General features: G+C 48.2%; 1 protein-coding gene across 1 annotated transcript in view; it reads left to right on the forward strand.

The window, feature by feature from the left end:
• Pex14 (peroxisomal biogenesis factor 14) overlaps window positions 1–22,320 on the forward strand; it is a 137,126-nt gene that overhangs the window by 98,030 nt on the left and 16,776 nt on the right. The window contains exon 4 of the mRNA XM_032894566.1: window positions 12,911–13,039. Within this exon, the coding sequence (XP_032750457.1) occupies window positions 12,911–13,039 (129 nt within the window). The remainder of the gene's footprint in view (window positions 1–12,910; window positions 13,040–22,320) is intronic.

A 22,320-nucleotide genomic window follows, 5' to 3' on the forward strand; every position in this document is an offset into this window, starting at 1 on the left:
AACAAAGTCAACAGATAGGAAAATCATACCACAAAGAAGACAGAGAAAATGGAAATAAAGTAGGTCAAAAGGAAAACAAATCATAAGGTATAAATAGAAGCTCTCAAGATTCAGTGTTTATTATATTAAATGTATTATTATTAAATTATATATGATTATATAATTATAATATAATATATAATTAAATTACATTGAATTATATTAAATGTAAATGGATAAAATACTGTATTAAAAGCAAACTTAGTAGTTGGGACCAAATATGCTTGCTTTCCAAGTATGGCATCCTGAGTTTCTTCCATGTAATGGAAGAGAGAACTGGCAGGTTGTCCTTTGACCTCCACAGGTCATATGCTCCTCCCTCATCCTCATTAAATAAATAAATGTTAAAAACAAGTTTGTCAAAATGAAGTTAAAAACTAACTACCCTCCATTCAGTGCTGCTTACATCAGATACAGTGTTTTGATTTTCGTTTTGTTTTTTTGAGATAGGGTTTCTCTATGTAGCCTTGGGTGACCTGGAACTCACTCTGTAGACCAGGCCGAGCTTGAATGCAGAGATCCACCTGCCTCTGCCTCTCCGTGCTGGGATTAAAGGTGTGCGCCACCCTGACATAATTTCTTAATTTTTAAAAACACCTTTGGATTTAAGATGGTTTCTCACTCTATATTCCAGACTTGCCTGGAACTCACTATGTAGCCCAGACTTACCTTAGAATCACAGCAGTCCTCCTGCCTCAGCCTCCCAGGTGCTGCAATGACAGGTGTGGGCCACTACACCTGGCTCAGTCACATCTTTTATGTAACAACACATAAAGGTTGAAAATAAAGTATTAAGAGGAAATAGCACCATGCAGACACCAAGAAACCTAATACTGATGTCAGATATGATGGGCTTAAAAGCAAAGTCAAAGGAAGAAAGCTCAGAGAGAGGTGACAGTGAGCTGTAGCCAGGCATTCACTTGGTCTGTGCCTGGATCTAACAGCATGGGTTCAGGATGCATAAGCAGGAGTGAGTGGAGCTGAAGGAAAAGCCTGAGCAGCTGTCAGGGTGCTGGCATTAAATGCCATCCTCCAACCAGTGAGGATTCTGACGGCACATGACAGACTGATCATGTTAATACAGGACAACGGTACCAACGCTGAAGCTTCTACCACGCTCAGCATGGAGTTCCTGGAAATGCTGCACACATACGAGTCGCACACAAGGGCCCTCGTGAGGTCCTTTTTGTAAGAGGAAATGTTCGGTGGAGACAAGTTGCATAGATCACGGTGCCTCCACCTAACAGATTCCATCACGCAAAGTGGTAGTGTTCTGCACATGTGCTCTGAGAACATATTAACTGTATTTGAGATTTATTATTTCACGTTATGTGTATGTGTGTTATGTGTATGCTGTCCTGTGTGTCTATGCAAATGAATGCATGTGAGTGCGTGTACCCATGGAAGCTAGAGGTTTCAGATCTCCTTGGAGCTGGGAACTGAACTCAGGTCCTCTGCAAGGGCAGTATGTGCTCTTAACTGCTGAGCCGGCTCTCTAACCCCTTATTAACTAATTTAATTGCAATAGCAAGATATAAAATTGTATATACTTGTTGTCATATATTTATACATGCATGTCGGGTATACCTTATGAATACATATGCTTTTTACATAAAAGCTAGTACCTGTGGTTTTTTTAAAGTGATGTAACAGTGTGAGCAGGTGTCTGACGAAGCCCACATTTCTCTGCAAGCCTCATGTATTGTTAGAATTTTGTACCATAAGAGCTTAAAAACAATTACAAAAAGTTCCTTAGAAGGGCACTAAGCAAATCCCATCTAGTCACATCTTCTACCAGATAGCGCTGTGGACTTTGCATATGGCTGCCAAGAAATAAGAAGGAGAGAGCCTGCACCAAGGGCCTCAGACTGAGGGCAGATGGGAGTGAGGCTATGAGGGGTCAGTAGATTCAAACCTCTGCCCCTCGTGCCTCCTGCCAGGCTGGACACTCATCAGATAGAATGGCAGGCCCCTTCCTGGCTGTTAATATGTAGCAGTGAGCTAGGGATTGAGCCTGGGGTCTGATGTGTGCTGGGCGAATGCTACCCCAGTGAGCTGTGCTCCCCTCTCCACGTGATAACACTGTGACTTTCTTTATTCTTTCTAAAGGTGACATTTTCTATGACTATAACATCAGCTCTTTTTGTGTTAATGTATCAAAAGTGTCATGAGAAAATTTCAGATGACTGTAAACATTTAAGTAATGTCCCATTATTCAGATGTACCACAATCATTAATCTTTGGACATTTCCTTTGTTCAATGTTGTGTTATTTTATGAGGTGTAGGGCCCAGGCTGGCGTCAGATTCACTGGAATCCATAGAGGATCGTGAATTCCAATTCTTGTCACTCGCAGGCCAAGTGCTGGGTTAGCAGAGCTGTACTGCCTCGGCCAGCTCACTGCTATTTTCTTGGTTTGAAAACCATGAAGGCCGGGAACACAGTTCATGGTGATGTGCTTACCTGGTATTACCCAGCATGTGTGAGGCCTTGCATTCAAGCCCTAGGTCTAGAAAATATAAACGATAAACCCTCTCGTACCATACTATTTTGATATATTACTGTGTCTGAAAGTAAAATCATTGAGTCAGAAAGTATGAACATATTTAGAGAATTATCGAGGCAGCTCGCCTTGTCTCTCAGAAGCTTCTCCGCTTGCTCTGCATTGCACCCTCAGATGACAGACAACACTGTAAGAATATCTCTAACTTCGAGACAATCAGTTAACTTTACCAGTGTGTTTGATGGTAGGCTTAAGTTGGGGACCTTGTACTTGAGCAAGATTCAGGGTGGTCTCCCCTTTGGCTGTAGATCCAAAGAGAGGAGTCCAGGCCAGGTTCCAGCCCTGTCTAGCAGTGTCCCCTCCCCTCCTTGGGGGCTGAGGAGAAGGCATTGCCACTTGAGCTACACACATAGACGATGACAAAGTAATTTACACATCGACCTGTTAGGACATTAAGTGTTATAATGTGTTCATAAAAGCCTCATGGTGAGGTCTTTTTAAAATAATGACGGGAACCTGGCCATTTTAAATTTGGGGAAGTAAGGAGAATATCAGATAATAAACCTTTCTTCCAATTATGGGTTTAAGATTCAGGATGTGAAAAAAATTCTGAAGGAACACTTGTGGCACTCAGCCGGGTAACTGAAGGCCCTGAGGAGGCTTTCCTTAAAGGATGGTGGTGGCTGTCTTACCCTGCTTCCCACATCAGGCCGTCCTGAGGAACCAGATGGCTGCCCCCTTGTCCAAAGCATATATTTGTTTTGTTGTAGTGGGAGAAATGCTTCTACTGGTGAAGCAAATATTTAGAGCTGAAAAAAACATTTGGGTAGCCAGGATGTGTCAAAATCAGACAGATGTCTGCCTTTTAAAAACACATTTTTAGAAAAGCTCCCTTAGACTTGTCTGCAGCCACCATGGGTTAAGCAAGAACTTTGAAGTATGGTCTTGCTCTGGTCCTAGGGGCTAGGCCAGCACTGCACCTTTTTCTGTTTTGGTTTTTCTTTTTTTAGAAAACAGAGATAACCATTCTGAAGTGTTGAGGATCAAAGTTTTTGTGTTCCTCCCTCCAGACATTTGCTTTTAAAAATTAATTTATCCCGCCAGGCATGATCGTGCACACTTCCAGTCTCAGTATTCAAGAGGCTGAGGCAGGCAGATTTCTGCGAGCTCAAGCCAGCCTGCAGGTCTGCAGGGCAAGTTTCAGGCCAAGCAGGGCTGCATTAGAGTCCTGGTTCAAAAAACAAAAACAAACAAAACCCCAACAAAATCAAAACTAGCTTGTCTGTGTGAATAAATGTATTGGATATATGTGTAGCAAAATTCACAAGGGCATGCAGTAGAAATTCTACCTGTAGTCTTTGCCCCAGCTGACGCTCCCTCTCCATGTATAACCCACATTTCCACTTCCCATCGCTTCTCCTTCTGCGTCACACATATTCACAGCTAAGGACTTGTGCCTGTGTGGGGACACATGCAGCTTTACAAATGATTTCTACCTTTGCTCTTTTTACTGATACACAAACATTCTTTTATGGTTCCCTTTTTATTTTAAAGCTTTAAGAAAAGATTTATTGTTTTGTGATTGAGTGTGAGTGTGTGCGAGTGGTGTATGTGCTGTGTGTGTGCTGTGTGTGTGGTGTGATGTGTGTGTGAGTGGTGTGTGTGTGTTGTGTGTGTGCTGTGTGTGTGTGTGTGGTGTGTGTGTGATGTGTGTGTGTGTGTGTGGGGTGTGTGTGTGGTGTGTGTGTGGTGTGTGGTGGGTGTGGTGTGTGTGTGGTGTGTGTGTGGGGGTGTGGGTGTGTGGGTGTGTGGTGGGTGGGTGTGTGTGTGTGTGTGTGTGGTGTGTGGGTGTGGTGTGTGTGTGTGTGTGTGTGTGTGTGTGTGTGGGTGTGGTGTGTGTGTGTGTGTGGTGGTGTGTGTGTGTGTGGTGTGTGTGTGTGGTGTGTGTGTGTGTGTGGTTTTGGTTTGTGTTGTGTGTGGGTGTGGTGTGTGTGTGTGTGTGGTGTGGTTTTTGTGGTGTGTGTGGGGGGTGTGGGTGGTGGGGTGTGTGGTGTGTGTGTGTGGGTGGTGTGTGTGTGTGGGTGTGTGTGTGTGGTGTGTGTGTGGGTGGTGTGTGTGTGTGTGTGGTGTGTGTGTGTGTGTGTGTGTGGTGGGTGTGTGTGGGTGTGTGTGTGTGGGGTGTGTGGGTGTGGTGTGGTGTGTGTGTGCGTGTGTGTGTGTGTGTGTATGGCATGATGGTGTATGTGTGTGTGCATGTGTGTGTGTGTTTGGTGTGGTATGGTGTGTGTGTGGTGTGTGCTGTGTGTGGGGGGTGTGTGGTGGGTGTGTGTGTGTGGTTGGTGGGTGTGTATGTGGCATGTGTGTGTATGCTGTGTGGTGTGTGTGTGGTGTGTGTGTGTGTGTGGTGTGTGTGTGTGTGTACACGGTCCATAAAAGGACATCAGATCTCCTGGAGCTGGCGTGATAGGCAGTTGTGAGCTGCCTGATGTGGGTGTTGGGAACTGAACTCAGATCTTCTGCAAGGGCAATCTGTGCCCCAGGGTCTCTCATATACATATAATCAGGGTGCTCTGGAACTCATCATGTAGTCCAGGCTGGTCTCAAATTCTAGGTAGACCTCCAGCTTCAGCCTCTGCAGTGCCAGGATTACAAACATGAGCCCATGCCCAGCTTCATATATCCTTAAGTCGTGCACACCTATAGGATCTCATACTGTATTTTCAAATGCGTGTGTATTGTGTAGTGTTCAGATCAGGGCAACTTATCTGTCTCCTTAAAGAACCATCTCTTTATAGTGAAAGCATTCAGTGTCATCTCTCCCAGCATGAGAAAATACAGTGTGTCATCCTTATGTGATGACCCACTATGCTCACGGCACTTTTTGCCACTGTCTTGCTGTGACTGAGATCCCTTGGTCAGTGCACAGGTCCTGTGTCTTGTGTCCTGGCTGTCCTTTCTGCTTTTCTTCTTCTGGGGGAATTTGCTCTAAGACTGCTGCTGAAGGTGTGCTGTGTCAAGCTCTCCAGGATGGCCCCTCACCCTGGGGCCGTTCGGAAAGCCCCTCGGGGGTAGGAGTGAGGACAGGTGAGCGAGTCACTTCTCCCGTCTGTGAGGGCTGGAACTGCCCGTGTAGACCAGGCTGGCATCAACTATCAGACTCGCCTGCCTCCGCCTCCCCAGTGTTGGGATTGAAGTCACCACAGCTGGTGTCTGTGGGGCTTTGTTCATTTTTTTCTATTTTCTTCATCTGTAAATGAAAAGGAGGATTGGAGGAAGGGAGAGAGAATGGGATAGATGGCCCACCACCACCAGAACTTCAAGGGTTTTCTCTTCTTGTTTTTTTGGATTTTGTTGTTTTGTTTTGTTTTCCTGTTCTGCTGAGTTACGGTTGTTTAAAAGGCAGACAAGGGGCTGGAGAGATGGCTCCGTGGTTCAGAACACTGACTGCTCTTCCCGAGCTCCCGGGTTAATTCTCAGGGCAGACATCATGACTCAAACATTCCATAACTCCATCCTTGGGATCCACCAGTGCCTTCCCCTGGCCTCCATGTATACTGTGTGCATGTGGTGCAAACACACTGCAAAACACGTTTACACACATAAAATAAAAAGCAAATTTAAAAAGACAGCTGAGGAGCTGGAAGATAGAGCTCAATGGTTCAGAGCACTGGCTGTTCTTAGGAAGGGCCGTACACGATGGCTCTCAAGCATCTGTAACTCCAGTTCCAGGGGTTCTGAGGCCCTCCTCTGTAACCTCTGCAGACCGTACATATGGTGCACATGTACATACTCAGGTAAAACTAAAACACCCATGCACGTGAACTAAATAAATATGCTTTAAAAGCAAACAAGTGCCACAAGTGTCCCTTCTGAAATGGGTAAGTCTAAGTGTGGCTGAAGTGTTTATTACTTAGGCTTTCCTACACATTCATAAAAACTCACCAGGCCTGTTGCTAAAGACCTACATGTTAGAGGCTGTCCTCTGTGACAGCAGCAGTCTGTAATCCTCCAGAATTGATGGCGGACATCAGAAGTGACCCTTCTTTTTGTTTATCTTCAGTATGGCCAGAGAGGGATTAAAGGGAAAGTGGAGGCACTCTTTAGACTGTGCAGGTCAGAAATAGACATCATGGCTGCTGATGGGAACTCCGCTCAGTCTTTCATACAGAGGTCTCAATTTGTGTAACACAGAGGGCAGCTCACTTCCGTCTTGTTCAGTAGGTATACTACTCCCCAGAGGCACTCAATAAATTTTATAGAAAGTTCCCTCCTTATGTGAAGGCGCTAAGCCTGGTGTAGCTGTTATAATTTAGGGCTCCAAGGGAGTACATCTGCCTTGTGGAATAACCTGCCAAGTGTACAGAAGCTTTTGATCTCGGTGGATTTGCCTGTGTCACTGTACTCCTGGGCTCGAGGCTCTGTGACCGCAGCCTGTCTGCTTTGAAGTGAAGGCCCGCCTTGCATTTAGTTCGTGGCTGAGATGGTCCTGTGTGCTGCGTGGGAAGACTTCGGAGCTTGACTGCTGATGTTCTGGTTTTGGCCACTAACTTCTGAGAGCTCCACAACTGGTCGTGGCTGTGCTCACGGCTCCTCTGTCTCCTCAAGGACCCTCCTCCCCAGCACGGGAAGAGCAGCCCCATCTTCTCTCCTGCCAGGTCTCTGAGTCTGAAAGCCGCAGGGAAATACATACACTGTGCACTGCCTTCTTACTAGTGATTTACTGGGAGAGGTGCCTGCGGAGAGACCAGTGTCCTCGCGCCTCTGCTTAGTTTTCTCGCACACTTGATATATTTAAAGGATGTATTGTCGTCATGGTTCACCAGGATAAGGAAGGGATGGGTGTGAGTTCTAATGAGAGGTCTGAGCGCTCTGTGCCGAGATGAGAATTACATTCGTGGTTAAATATCTTCCTTTCCGGGGTTGGGGATTTAGCTCAGTGGTAGAGCTTGCCTAGCAAGCACAAGGCCCTGGGTTCGGTCCCCAGCTCCAGAAAAAAAGAAAAAAAAAAAAAAATATCTTCCTTTCCCTGGGTGGCAGGAGGCAGTGTTTTGCTGTTTCCAAAGCAACCTTTCTGTGGAACAGTTTTCAGGATACTGAGGAGCTTCCAGTTTCTAGGTATCAGCAGCACTTTTCCTCCAGTTGTACAATCGCCCTCATTTGAGGAGAGGGGAAGTCTCTCACCCCAGTCTTGAAGTTACACATTAATATCGAGATCGGGAGAGCCAGCCCACCTCCAGCTCAATTTGCATAAAAACTTTTATTCGGACGAGTGATATTTAGAACTGTTTTTCTCAAAAACTGGTTCTTGCTACTTGGGGAATAGTTGTCAGCAGAGAAGGAAGCTTTGGCTTATTTGCTTAATATTTTACCTAGCGGATTAGACAGGTTGGGGAGCTGGGGGTGGGGATAAGAGAGTGGGTGGGGCGGCCCCATAAACAAGGTGATATATAATATTTTTTTTGTTCTCCTTTTAAATAAATACCGATCAGCTTTATGTTCAGAGACAATAGGAGCCGTTGGCTTAAATTTGCAGTTTACTGTATTTATGGCTGTAATATCAAGGTGCTGCCGTCGTAATTTCATGCCCCAATGAGAAGAGCAAGGTCGAAGCAAATGCTTCCATCGGCATCTGCTCGCACACTAACTCATAAACAAGGCCCGGCCGGATCAGGTGGCACGGGATAATACAGGCTAATGAAATACAGCGCGGCTTTCCATTACTGTTGGTTTTTACAGTGTCGTCATTACGCGTAATTTATGTTTAAAAAATTCAATTTTATACAAGGCACTGGGAAATAGGGGTCCACAGGTCATCCTACGACTTTTAGAGGCTCCAAGAGTCCTTATTGTACTCTACTGTTCCAACCAAATGTTAATAAAATAAAATAAGAATCCTTTTTCCCTTTCCCCTCCCTGAACACATTCTGAGGGAGTTGATTTTTCTTTTAATTTGGGGAATATCTTGAGCCAGCTGTCTTCCTGCCTCATCTCCTCCCGAAATGTGCCAGGCAGATAACTAGTTGTGTTCTGAGAGAGGTGACCCCTGCTCAGTCGCAGAGTCTCAGTTGAATCGGAAACAGAGGGGCTGTGGACGGAGGAGATGATCTGAATCCTGGGCCCTTGGCTGCTGCCCTTGGCTGTGCGCTGGGGGTTTGTACCCGCCCCCTCCATGTTCCTCTCATTCTCTACAGCTTGATTATAAAGCTTGGTCCAGACTGGAAGGTGCTGCTGGGGTTCATTACCTCACATATTTTCAGACTATTCCTAGCCCTTCTGCCTTGGTTGCTGTCCCTGCACAACGCAGAGAACACTGCTGTTGTCTGTCAGGTTTCTGTTTCACCTTCAGAGTCAGGCCCAGAGCTGTGCCCAGCAGGCACTGTAGTCAGTGTGGAGTGGCTTGATCTGAGAAGCCCCTGTGCGGCAGAAACCATCAGCCTGCCAGGAGAGGACAGTGGGCAGCATGCTCTCGTTCTCCCTCCCCCTCCTACTCTCCCTCCTCCCCCCACAGACACACAGACACACAGACACACAGACACACACACACACACACACACACACACACACACACACAGTGTCTTTGGCTTTTGTTTGTTTTCTCATAGAAACCTTTGAGAAAAGAAAGCAGGCTGTCCTGAGCCCCTGTGTGGTCCTGGGGAAGCTGCTCCTTGTCTCATTCTTAAGTGCAGCCCTCTGGGGAGAAGAAATCCTTGGTCCTGGAACTCCACGGGGCAGCAGTGGTAACTTCCTGATGTGTGGAGAAGTAGTTTGCATCGAATCAAGGGAACAGGAAAAGTGCTGGGACCTTGGAGGGCTTTTCAGATTAGGCAGCCTGGGCCTTGCAGGTGAGGCAGCATTCTCTGGCCACTGTCCTTCCTCCCTCCTGGACAGGTGCTCTTGCTCCTTCCCTGAGTGAGGGAGGGAGCAGGACTTCCTTAGAGTTATTCCTTACTAGCAGTAGATGGTAGGGTGGGAACTCTAGAAAAATCACCCGTGGGAGAAGGGAAATTGCTGGAAGGAGATTAAAATGCCAAGTCCTAGTGGTGTCAGATAACAACAGCCAACACCTCAGCTAAGAGGAAAATGTAAGCTTTATCAGAGTGAACGAACTCTTCCAAAGGCAGATAGGGAGGAGGTTTGCCTGCTGCCTGCAGAATGGCAAGTCCTCTGCTCTCGGTTCTCTTCAGCCATTGCTCAGTCCCTTTGCGATTAGATTATTCCTCACAGATAGCAATCAACTGGAAGGAAGTGTGTGTGTCTAATTTGCATGAGATTATTTAAAACAACAACAACAAAAAAGGTCTGCATTAGTCAGGGTGATGGTAAACACCGCCGAGAGATGCCTTTATAATATAGCCTGTGCCTTCCTTGGCTTTCCGAGCCAAATATAATTCACTTACAATTGGCAGTTTCCTTTATTATTCCTTTTAACCTTTTGGATTCTGCAAGGTCTCAATCAAAGATCTGCATTGTTTATCTTGCGAGGTGGGGAGGAAAGATGGGCTAGGGCGTCTGGATGTTTATGCATGGGTCCTGTGGCAACAGTTTATCACAGAGGTAGTCACCTTTGTAATGGAGCCAGTGGCTAGGTAGATGGCGAGTCTCGATCCAGAGAGAAGTGACCAACCCCGACTTGGTCTTCCTATGCTTAGCTCCAGAAATAGAGTCCTGAAACTCACCAGTGCTGTCTGAGTCAGGACTCTCAGGGAAGCACAGCTCTGGTCTGTGAGGAATGTCTGGGGTAAGAAGAGGATGAAGACGCATCGTGCTTACCACTCTGGCATTGTTAAAATGTCATCCAGTTAAGCATTTGCAGGGCAGAGCCAGGGGGTCTGTAGCCCATGTTTCTCTATCCCCATGAACTAGTACTGGCTGACTCTTGTCTACAGGCAGGGCCGGGGTGCCGTGGGAGAAAGGGATTTCACCCTTCTCTAAACCTCAACAGCTAAGAGTGAAGTTGCCATCTGACGTCTGTACCTCTGGTTGCCACTGTTCTCCAGGACAGGTCGGATCTGGGCGGTCTTCACCCCTACCTCAGGGGAAATGGTTGGTTGGAATAACGCTCCAAAATTATGTTCTCGTCCCCCCCCCCCTTCTTAAGAAAAATGACTCATTTATTCAAACTAAAATCAAACCCCTGACTTTCCTGGAGAGCTAGGTTATGTTGGAATTCCAGCCAGTGTGGAGTACAGCACCAAACGGTAAGGTCTCTGAGAAGCAAGAGCCTAGAAGGACGCACTGATGGCATTCAAACTCTCTGAGTCGCTGGTGGGCTCAGTCAGCGGCCGAGGGAATGCAACTGTGTTTTATTAGGGAAATAGTCTTGGTAAGAGCTCGGGGCCAGAGGGCAGAACAACAGGCAGAAGGTCCTGTTCCTTTAACCAGCCCCAGCTCGCGGGGCCGAGGCACAGCCTGTAACTTGCTGTATATTTCCCCAGCGTTAAACATTATCGTACTTGTTTATATTTGAAAGAGCCAAAAGGGAAAATGAGAATGCAACTGAATGCTCCTTTTGGGAAAATTATCCTCATTTGCAGCCAGCAGCTGACAAGGCACATGATCCACCAGGTTTAGAGAATTCCATGGTGAGCCAGTGACCAGCAGCCTGTGCTGACGTCGCAGATGCTGCTTCCTTTTCTCTGCAGCAGACTGGGAACTGGTTAAAGCAATGTCCTCCTTCCAGCACTTGGAGGAGTACCCCTTCCTATTTAGGAAGTGCCACCAGCAGTGACTGGCAGTTGAACATGGCCAAGAGGCACAGGCTCTAGGGAACCGTGCCCTCCAGTTTTTCCTGGCTTCTCTGGCTGTCCTAGCCCTGGTCTTGGGAGAAGAAACAGTGAGAAATGCCACCCGTTTGTGGCAAGCTGTCCGGTGCAGTCTGGGATGCCCTGGTGCTTTGTCAGCTGCTCTCAGGCTAGGTGGATGCCGCAGAAGGACAGCGGTGCCTGCCCGCTCCTGGCTAGCTCAGGTGGTGAAGAGGAGGTGCTGCTGCAGCAGGAAGGAAAAGAGGTCAGGGGCCATTTCCCCATAGTTAAGGCGCTCCCTTGACCGTTTGCGGTGGAGCATGAGAAGTCTGGGGGATGGCTAGAATCGACTCGGGCCAATATGGTACAGGGTCGAGCTGTGCTCTAAAGCACTAATGCGCACCATGTATTAGCCCCCAGGCACAGAGTGAGGCAGCACACTGAAGATGCTGATCCTCAGAACTGCCTTGTGCTTCGTCCACCCCCAGGGGCAAGTATACCATGCTGGGGGCCTCTAATGGAGAGCTGCCCACCAGATGTGGAAAAGCTCTTGGCCCTGGTTTAAAAGCTCTGTGCTGCGGCTCTCCTGGATATTGGGATTCCGGGAACAGCCTGGTCTAGCTTGAGTTGTCTTCTGCACACTGCAGTGACCTCTCACCTGCTTCTCCACCCTCAGCAGTGGATGTCTTTGTATGCACCAGTTTTTCCTGAGTGGCCCTGTAGGAATCTGTTACAAGCCTGGGCTCTATACTTCACTACCGGAGCCCTTATCCTTTACCAACGTCACCAGTCGGCCTCCGCCCTCTAAAAGCCTCTCTGCCTCCAGCCTGCTGGGTTAGGAGCCTGGACTTCAACCGGCTTCCCCTTCTTTCCTGGCAAATCCTACCCACATGCTGTTAACCACTGCAGATGGCGCCCTGCGATCTCCTGATGCCCCTGTGCAGTGTAGTTAGAGCGACAGAGGATTGGGGTGGGGGGGGACTAGCCAAAGGCGATCCAGGCAGCCTGGGATAGGCTGGAGCAATTCATCTGAAAGCATGGGTCTGGTCTCGCTTTGATCTGTTTTCTTGTTTTATTTTCTTCTTTACATTCTATATCCCATTCATACTAATCACAGTCAGTCCTGATTTTTCTTTTTATTTCTGCATTTGTCATAAAATAAAGCAAATTATTCCCGTCTTCGGAAACGATCTAGACTAATTAGTCGTCTCACCCAATAATTAGTTTTTTGTTTCCCTGTCTGTTTTCGTGCATTATTGTTAGTTTTTTCCCCTCTTTTTTTAACACCATTACAGATTAAAATGAGCCACATTTGCAGTTGATGGTATCTGTTTTCGGGGGAAGAATGGAGAATTGCAGTACGGAGCGACTTCAAAAGCAGCAATAAACTCAAGGATAAATTAAGGAAATTGAATGAGCCACATTTGGAAGCAGTGTTGAGGCTAATATTCTGTCGCTTAAGGTTAAATTGCAACGGAGAGAGGTTCCCGAGAATCCGAAATCGAGGAGGCAGCACACTTGAATGCAGGGCCCTCTGTGGCCGTCAAGGCCTTCTTGCAAAGGAAGATTTCGCTGGGGGTGGACACTGGCAGGAGGTGCTCACCTGTGTCCTTTGCTCTTCTCTCTAGGGCTGACAGATGAAGAGATTGACCTGGCTTTCCAGCAGTCGGGCACTGCTTCCGACGAGCCTTCACCCGTGGGCCCAGCTACCCCGGTGGTTCCTGTCCAGCCCCCTCACCTCATTTCACAGCCATACAGTAAGTCACCTGTCCCAAGCCCCGCTTACCTTGGCCTGGGATTCAGGACACTGGCTGAGAGCCGTGCTCCGAGGCTCCTACCGCAGCAACCCAGAAGAACTTGGATTTTCTGTTTGATGAAGAAAGCTTGAGTTTTTCTAGGGATAAAAGTGGCCTGCCCAGACTCACCTAGGTGTGGTTTCTGTGTGTGACAAAGGTTGCAGGGGAGACGAGCCGGCAGTTTGTGCCGTTTCAGGCACTGTGGTCACAGATGATCGGCTCTGTCCCTTACTTCTTACCGGTGTGGACTGAGTTGGCCTTAACCCACGCGTCGGGGTGTGAGTGGGCTCCCCTATGCCCGTGGAGGTGACTTGACTACTCATGGGTTTGGGCCAACCTTGGCTCCCTCGTCCCGGCTCATGTGTCTACTCATGTAGTGACAGATTCTAAGGGAATTTCAGATTAAATACAAAAGCGCCTTAATGCTCACACGGAACCCCAGCCACTGGGCACTTGATTGCTTTACCTGGAGGTTGCTGTGGTAACAGACAGTGGTGCAGCCATCCAGCCAAGACCATCACGTCTTCTTCACGTTACATGAGAGGGTAAAAAGTTAAAATTGTCTCCAAAGCTGTGGGAAATAGCTTATGCTGGTTTCTTTTTACATAACTTAGCATGGGCCCTATTGTCTTTCAAAATACCTTTTCTAAAATTGTCTTCATTTTACTTGCCTAGTAGAGTACTAGTTTTTTTTTTTTTTCCAAAAAGTGACTTAGAAGGGAGTTCAAGGCCAGATATTAAAGAGTATATTTAAAAATGGTGGGCTCATTTGATCCCAGAACATGAGTTCTGAACTCCTCTTCCTTCTCCCCTCATCATCATCTTTTTGACCAGGCTTTGCCTGCAGCTGGGCTGCTGGTCCCTCAGACGCGTGCTCTCCTGTGGTCAGGGGGAGGCCAGGCGGAGGCTGGGCTGCTGTGCAGCCTCGTATTAGAGTTGCGTGCCTTCTGGAGAAGCTGAGTGACAGGGTCAGAGCATTCTTGCATGCTCATACACACTCACACACGTGCACATACACACACACACACTCACACACGTGCACATACACACACACATTTGCCCTTATACACATACTCACACTCACACACACTCATGCTCACACACACACACTCACACACGTGCACATACACACACACACACGTGCCCATACACACACACACGTGCCCATACACACACATACACACACTCACACACACTCATACTCACACACTCACACACACACACGTGCACACACACATACACACACACACACACACACTCACACACACACACACTCACACACGTGCCCACACACACATACTCACACTCACACACACTCATACTCACACACGTGCACATACACTCACACTCACACACACATACTCACACTCACTCACACACACACACACTCACACACACATACATACACACACCCCACAGTCCTGTCCCTCTGTGCCTGGCCTGGGCAACTGGCTCAAGGCCTTTGAGACCCCAGGAGCAGGCTTTTGCCATTGGTGAGCAAGAGGCTCATTTCTCTTCCCCAGCCCAACTCTGTCAGTCTGTTGTGTAGGCTTTGGGCTATAAACATACTTTTTAACCAACGTCTAAGTAAGTGTCCACACTTTCCTGAGTTGTGTCCCTGAGCCCAGCCGTTTAATGGGATTTGTTGAGGATAGGCAGTGGCAGCTGGGTGCAGAATTTCTAAGACGCACATCTGCTCTGCGCCAGCTGTTTCCTCCCATGGCTTAACACCAAACAGGTCTCTCCGCTACTTGAAAACTTCCTGCTCGGGACAAATTGTTCTGGTTGGTCACAGGGTTGGCATCAGGCCCCCTCTGCTTGCCGGCCCTCTGCGAGTGCAGAGTTAACTGATGGTTCTCTGGGTGGGGCAATGGTGTGCAGTCTCCAGCCTCCTTCAGGATTGCAGGCTGAGGGTCTCGGTCTCCCGGCCTAACTGTAGCACACGTCTCCTTAGAGACAGGCTTCCTCCTGATTTGACAGTAGCACAGAAACAGTGGCAATGACAGTTTTAATACTTGAGTTTTCAGTTGTCACCACCGAGCCTCAGTCTCTGCTAGTGTTACACTGTTCCATTCAGCTCCTGGGTGACTCCGCTCTTCACTTCAGTACTTTTGCCAAGAGGTGTCAAAACTGCTCAAAAAAAAAAAGAAAAGAGGGGGAAAAAAAAAGCTTGATTTTGATTAATATAGAGAAACAAGACTTTGCCTGACTGATAATAAAACTGATAAATGACATTTGAATTACTTGTAGCGGTAATTTATTACATAAAATATCTTTTATTTGACATGCGATTAGTTGCTGGAAGCATCACTCAATCTGACTAGTTTAAACATGCTCTAAAATGAACCCCAGTAAAAACCAGGGCTGTCGGCTGCTGGCGTTATGAAACCTACTAATCCTGGAGTGAGGGGGGAAATCTGACTTTAAATATTTAAATGATTAATTGGGTTTATATATTTTTTTTACCTCTCTAACCCCCTTAATTACAACCAAACTCAGGGGAGTTTCTGAACTAGGTGTGCAGTCTGCATGCTTATCACTGAGGCATTATCTGTGTCTGGGAGGGATTTATGGCCTCTGTTCCGAGTGCTCCTGCTGATTCTGTGCCTGGAACCACTGCGTCCCTTCCCTTCCCATTTCTCATCCGTGTAAGGACATTTCATCTCTGAGCCCACGTCCAGAAAACGGGCTTCCCTCTGGTGGCCCCAAGTGCCTCCGTGTCAGCTTAGTCTCTCTTGAGAACACGTGGAGGAGCTGGCATGTGCAGACCGTGATTTCCCGACCACCCTAGCTTAGTGGCCATGGGGCTGCTGGGTGCCTCTTTTGCCGTCTCTGCTCTCTGGGAGCGTGCTTGACCTTGAAATGTTACTGATGCCCGTGCTGAGGAGAGCTGCCAGAGTGGTACTTGTTCAGCTCGGTCCAAGCACCCACTGGATACTCAACTCGGTATTATATGAGAGTTTCAAAGCACGAACTTTGAGAATTTTACATGCTCTTAAGAAAAAGAGAATAACATCAGACATTGTGATTTAATGCCAAAATTAATTATACTGACAAAAATTCTGTAAGATTACAGAAAAGAGCAAAATTAATGTGGGCTACGGCAGTCAGGAGGCATTGTGAGAGTGGCAGGAGGTGACACCTGAGGGGGCACGGTGTCACCTAGTGTGAGGATAAACCAGTGTTCCTCCGGCTGCAGAGAAAGTCAGGCAGAGCTCGGGAAAAGCCCGGCTGGGATCCAAGAGAAACCTGATCCTCTGCTTCTCCTTTTGGCTTTGTTCTGTTTGACTTTGAGTCAGAACTTGGGAGCGAGCGTCCACAGCCTGCAAGTGGGCTTCTGGGCCTGCTCCGTGCTGAGCTGAGTGATTTGGGATTCTGCTGAGCTGATTGCTCTTGTTTCTGTGCAGAGAGATGAGCACCAAGGGGCCTGGAGGTGTGAGCAGGGGCCGGGACAGTGTTTTGTGGGTGCCAGTGGGTGCCAGTGGGTGCCAGTGTTTGTCACTGAGCAGTAGAGCCCCGTCAGAGGCCGGCCGGGGCTTTAGCCGCCTCTTCTTAAAGTAGACCGGAGATGCCCAGGGCTGGCTCGGAGCTTTGAGTCATTTGATGAGAAGTCCTGAGAGAGCATTCTTCTGAGTTTGCTTCAGTCACAGCCCTGGGTGGTAATACACACTCATCCCGAGTACCTTAGCTCATGACTGAGTGACTCCCATGTACCGGGCACTGCACGAGACCCCTGGGACAGACAGGTTATTAACATACCCCTTAGTCTGTTTTCCACTGCTGAAGACTTGAGAAAGTCAACTTAGAAATAGAAAAGGGCTGTTCTGGGTGTATAGTTCCAGTCTGTGACTGTTGACCTGTTGGCTTGGGGTGTTGGGTGACAATGGCAGAGAGCACATGGCAGAGAGAAACTGTCCGTGTCATGGCCAGGGCAGAGGGAAGGGTCTGGGCGGCTTAAGGTCTTCCTCTAGACTTTGCCGTTCTTATTTCCTCCTGAGAGCACCTGGGGAACAGGCCCCGGCCTTAGCCCAAGCCTGACTGCTCTGCAGACAGTGGCCAGCTTGTCAGGGCCTGGGAGGCAGGGCAGGGAGGAGGCAGGGCAGGGAGGAGGGAGCCCCTGAGAGCAGATGCTTCACTGACCCCACGGGCAACGGGGTCAGTGGTCTGACAGGATGGACGAGAGCGTGAAGACAGGAACCTCCATGATGACCTTAAGGATCTCCGGGTGATCCAAGAAGCTGGAGTATCTGAGGAGGAGGCAAAATGACAGCTAAGCCCACACTGACAGAAGATATCCAGCAGCTGTGATAGCCAGTTGTTTCAGAAGTTTCACCATCTAGTTAACAAAATTGCCCTTAGACTAATGATAAAGTCACTTATTTTAGAGGCGGATTCTGAGCCTCTCTTGCCCTCCCTGTCGCCTTTGATTTTCCCCAGGTTGGAGTCCACTGTCCACTTCTTCACGGCACCCTTCCAGTGCACGTCATTCTGCCCTGATGGAGGCACCTGTGGCTCTCAGCCCCCTGCTCTCCACCACACTGCATGGAAATGGTTGTTTCAGTGTCTTCTCTATTAATCTGTGAGTCCTGAGGCTTTTATACAACTCAAATGGCCTGAGGCTCTGACTTAGCAGGTGTCTAAAAATGCTTGTTGTCCGGGTGACCCGTGCCAGCAGTGTGCTTGAGAACTGAGAAGAAACTGCCTGGTGACGATGCCCATTTGGTCACCTGCCCATCAGCCAGACCTTTCTCATGTTCAACTTATGTAGGCTGTTCTCGGAAGCTTGTGGAAATAGTAAGGGACACACTTGCTTTCAGGAGGTCACCATTTAATGCACAAGGAAGCTGGGAGTATGGGGAAGGACAGAAATGACTAGTCCCTGCTGTACTGTGTGGCAGTCATCTTGAGAGTTTCCACTTAAAGCATAGGAATGACGTTTGGGAACCCCAGAATGGTAGGTAGTCTTCAGAGCCTTGAAAGGGTGAGGCTTGGACTGGCTTTGCATGTCACTAGGGCAGTGCTACATCTCAGAAAATGAGTTTTCTCTGCTATCTAAGCACAGGTCGTCTAGCCAACCACGGAGGCTCTGCAGCCTTTAGGGATTCAAGTCTGCTGCCTTGACAGCTCGCTGGTATCCATTTTGTCCTGCCCACCAGGTCCAGCCCCCTACTGCCCCATCTGCCATCCAACAACCTAAAGGAAGGGAAGGACCAGCTGCCTCCCGAGGATACCCGGAGATCTCCACGTCCTGTCCATCTCCTCCTTGCTGACTGGAGCGTGGTTGTGGTTGCATGGTCTTCCCATCTGCAGGGAGCCTGGCAAATGGGGCAGGCACTGGGGACTGCGTCTGTCCAGTTGTCTCTGCCCTCCTCATCATCGTCTAGGCCCAGTAAAGTGTTGTTGGAGCTGGCGTGAGCACTTACACTCAGGGGTTACCGGGCCTGTGCAGGCTCCAGTGGCTGGCTGCTGTGGTATTTAGAAAGGTTCAGCTGGTTTATTAGGAGGGTGGGACTTGCTACTTTATTATCACGCTTTATAACATCTAAATGTTAGATTCCTCTGTGTGAGTCAGGCGCCATCAGGCATGTGCTTCTCAGGCTGTGTTAGAACCCTTAGGTCACTTTCTCCCTTGGTTTCAGCCACCAACAGGTGGGGAATATGTTGGCTTTTGCTCTCAGCCACTGCCAACCTTGAAGGGACATTGCACAGGCTGTGTGCCTGTGACCTTAGGAGGGTGGTTTACGTGAAATAAAAGGTACCCACTGTGATTGCACCATCTGAGGGGAGTGTGCACTTCCCGAAACCGTCACTACATCGCAGAACGTTTCCAGTACCCCAAAGGGTCCCTTGCGCCCTATTTCCAGTCAGTGCACCCAATCCTGCCAGGGCAGCCACAGCTCTGCCTTTCCTTGCTGCCTTTAGATATTTCTTTCCCTGAGCTTCCACAAATGGAGTCATATGGCCTGTCCGCTCAGGCGTCTGGCTCCTCTGCCCCAGTAGTGCTGAGACGCATCCAAGTTGCTGTGCAGTCAGAAGTTGCTCATTTTATACTGAGCCATTCACCCCCACCATATGGAAGGGTATTGCCGCGTGCTTATCCACTCAGCACTTGATGGACTTTGGGTTGTTTCCAGTTTTTAGCCATTATGAGTAAAACTCTTGTGAACATTCATGTACCAGTCTCTGTGTGCTTTTATCTCTCTTGGGTGGATGCCGAGGAGGAGATTGCTGGTTTGTATGTTAAGTGTAGGTTTAACCTTATCAGAAACTGGTAAACTCTTTTCCACCAGCAGTCGCAGCTGTGTTCCCGCTGGGGCGTCAGAGACGTTAATGTGTGTGCAGGGCTGACTACTGAAGGCTTCCCTTCCTGTAGTGCCTGGCCAGGGCAGTGCTTTCACGTGCTTACCAGTCATCTGCACGTCTGTCTGTCTTGGGACGTGTCTGTTCTGGTCTCCTGCCTTTACTCATCTCATTATTGACTTAGAAGAGTTCTTTGTATCCTCCGTCAGACAGTGTATTATGGGTCTTTGTTCTTTTGCCTTCCACTTAAAGTGGGGAAAGAAAGAGCTGATGCTTTGAACTCGGCACTATCTTGGTGGGAGGAGGCCTTTTGGCCTTTTTATATTACCCTTTGAAAAGGAAAAGGCCATACATACACCTACACCAACCCCCATTTACCATCCATGGCCGTCGCCCGTCTTGTCTTTTCTAGAAGGATGCTCCGTGGTGTGTGTTATGCATGGTGCTGGGGTGAAGCCCAGGCCTGTCGTGCTGGGCTGTAGGGCTGCAGTCAGCTGTGAGTTCACTTTTGTTTCCTTTCTTCTTGTTTATCACTAATTTTTAATGTGTGTGTGTGTGTGTGTGCACATGTGCATGTACAGAGGTCAGAGGACACCTTGTAGCAGTTCGTTGCTCTCCTGTCGTGTAGTTCTAAGGATTGAACTCAGCCCCCAGCCTTGGCAAAGGCACCTTCACCTGTGGACCCGCTCAGCAGCCTGTAAACAATTTTTAGAGCTGTCGGAGGATACTTTCTGTATCATAGAACTCATCATTTCGAGTGTAAATTCAGTGTCTTTAGTAACTCAACTGAGAGGTGTGGTCATTTTCGTGGTGAACTTTAGAGAGTCCTTGTGCTCTCCTGTAGGACCCTCAGATCCACTCCCTTTTAGTCCTGGTTCCTACCCCATCCCAGGCAACCTCACTATGAATTCACCTCTTCTGGGCATTGTGGGTAAATGGAGTCACAGAATGGGTGATTTCTGCACTTGGCTTCTTTTTGTTGGCACGATGGTTTTGAGGTCACCCATATGGCAGAGTTCCATTGTATGGGTGGTCCTCATTCTGCCACCAGTTGATGGACAGGTAGATGATCTGGTCATGCTTTGGGTTTCTTGTGTACTGTGAGTTGAACATGCTAGGCAGGTTCTCTACTGTTGAGTGCGCCGTTGGCCCCACCTCCTGTTCTGGGTGATGTGGGTAACACTGCTGAGGACAGTGGTGTGCAAACCTACATGGAAACATGCGAGTAACACTGCTGAGGACAGAACAGTGGTGTGCAAACCTACACGGAAACATGCTTGGATGGTGTCAGGCATGGACTTGCTGGATGCCAAGTTTCTGGTTTCTGCATCTTGGTTCTTTTCTTTCTAATCACTCCTCTGGAGTACAGTGTGCGTGCAGGGGTCCTGGGTCGTGGTGGTGGTGGTGGTTGTTTCGGTATCCTATTTGATAAATTGTAACTCATTCATTTGTATAGTCACAGTATAGGGGTGTGTGTGTGTGTGTGTGTGTGTGTGTGTGTGTGTGTGTGTCCTATTATCCTAAAAAGTGTTTGTGTGCTGTTACCTGCATGCCTCATTCCTGTGAAGTGCCAGTGTGTGCCTTGTTCCCACACTGCCTTTTCACAAACCTTAGTAGTTTATGTGCTTCGTGTTTTCCCTGTTCTGGGGATTGAACTCAGGACATAAGACTTGGTAGCAAGAGTCTACCCACTGTGCCATCCTCACTGACTCCCTATGAGACTTTCAGGGTTCTGTCCCTTGGCCATTCCACTTCCCCTTGCTGGGACGTGGCGTTCAGTCTTACGTTAGCTGATATGTAAGAAGGCCTTGCTGCTCTTTGAATTTGCATCTCGTGTATCGACTGATGATGCCAATCATATTTTCAGGTTTAAATTTTTATATATATTTTATGTGTATGAGGGTTTTGCTTGCATGTACATCTGTGTACCACTTAACTGTCTGGTGCTGTAGAGCCCAGAAGAGGATATGGGATCCCCTGGGACTGGAGTTACAGACTCTTGAGAGCCTCCATGTAAGTGCTAGGGACGGAACCTGGATCCTCTGCAAAAACAACCAGTGCTCGCAAGTGCTGAGCCAGTCTCCAGCCCTGTCACCTTCAGGTTCTTACGGGTGGGTCGTACATCGTCATGAAGACTCCTGCAGCCCTCTGCCTGCTAATCAGCCTTGTCCCTGACCTGTTGAGCCACCAAGCTGCACGTGCGTTCCAGTCCCTCCTGTTTGCCTCCCTTGGCTCCCAGCCGTGACTGGCCTGCTTATTTTTGCGAAGGTGCCTTTGGTTGACATGCATTTTGTCATTTGTTTTGCCTTTTATGGCTCCCACTTTTTATGACTTTGTGCATCACAAAACTCTTAAGACTTCTCTGTTCCCTGTTTTCAGAAGGAACCGTGTCTGTGTAGTGACTGCTCTTTGTGTGTGGCCCATGTAGCCTTAATGTTTGCATACAGTGTAGGCTCTGACTTTGTAATGTTACAGCGCCATTGTCTCACAGACTGTCCTTTGTTCACAGGGCTGACGAGTGCACGTGCATGTGTGTGCGTGTGCGTGTGTGTGTGTGTGTGACAGAGAGAGCACACGTGTGTGAGTGTGTGTGTCTGTGAGTGTGAGAGAGTGTGTGTGTCTGTGTGCATGTGCAGGCATGTGTGTGTACGTGTGTGTATTATTTAATATACGTACTGAATAATATAAAATAAATATATATGAATAAATTAATAAATGAAAGGTCTTACCCTGTAGTCCAGACTGGCCTCAAACTAAATCTCAAGCTTTTCAAGGGTTAGAAATACAGGCATGAACCAGCACAACTGGCTTCCTTCCTTCCTTCCCTTCCCTTCCTTCCCTTCCCTTCCTTCCCTTCCTTCCTTCCCTTCCTTCCTTCCTTCCCTTCCCTTCCTTCCTTCCCTTCCCTTCCTTCCCTTCCCTTCCTTCCCTTCCCTTCCCTT

The sequence above is a fragment of the Rattus rattus genome, chromosome 1 (genome assembly GCF_011064425.1).
Source record: "Rattus rattus isolate New Zealand chromosome 1, Rrattus_CSIRO_v1, whole genome shotgun sequence".
In the NCBI taxonomy this organism is placed as follows: domain Eukaryota; kingdom Metazoa; phylum Chordata; class Mammalia; order Rodentia; family Muridae; genus Rattus; species Rattus rattus.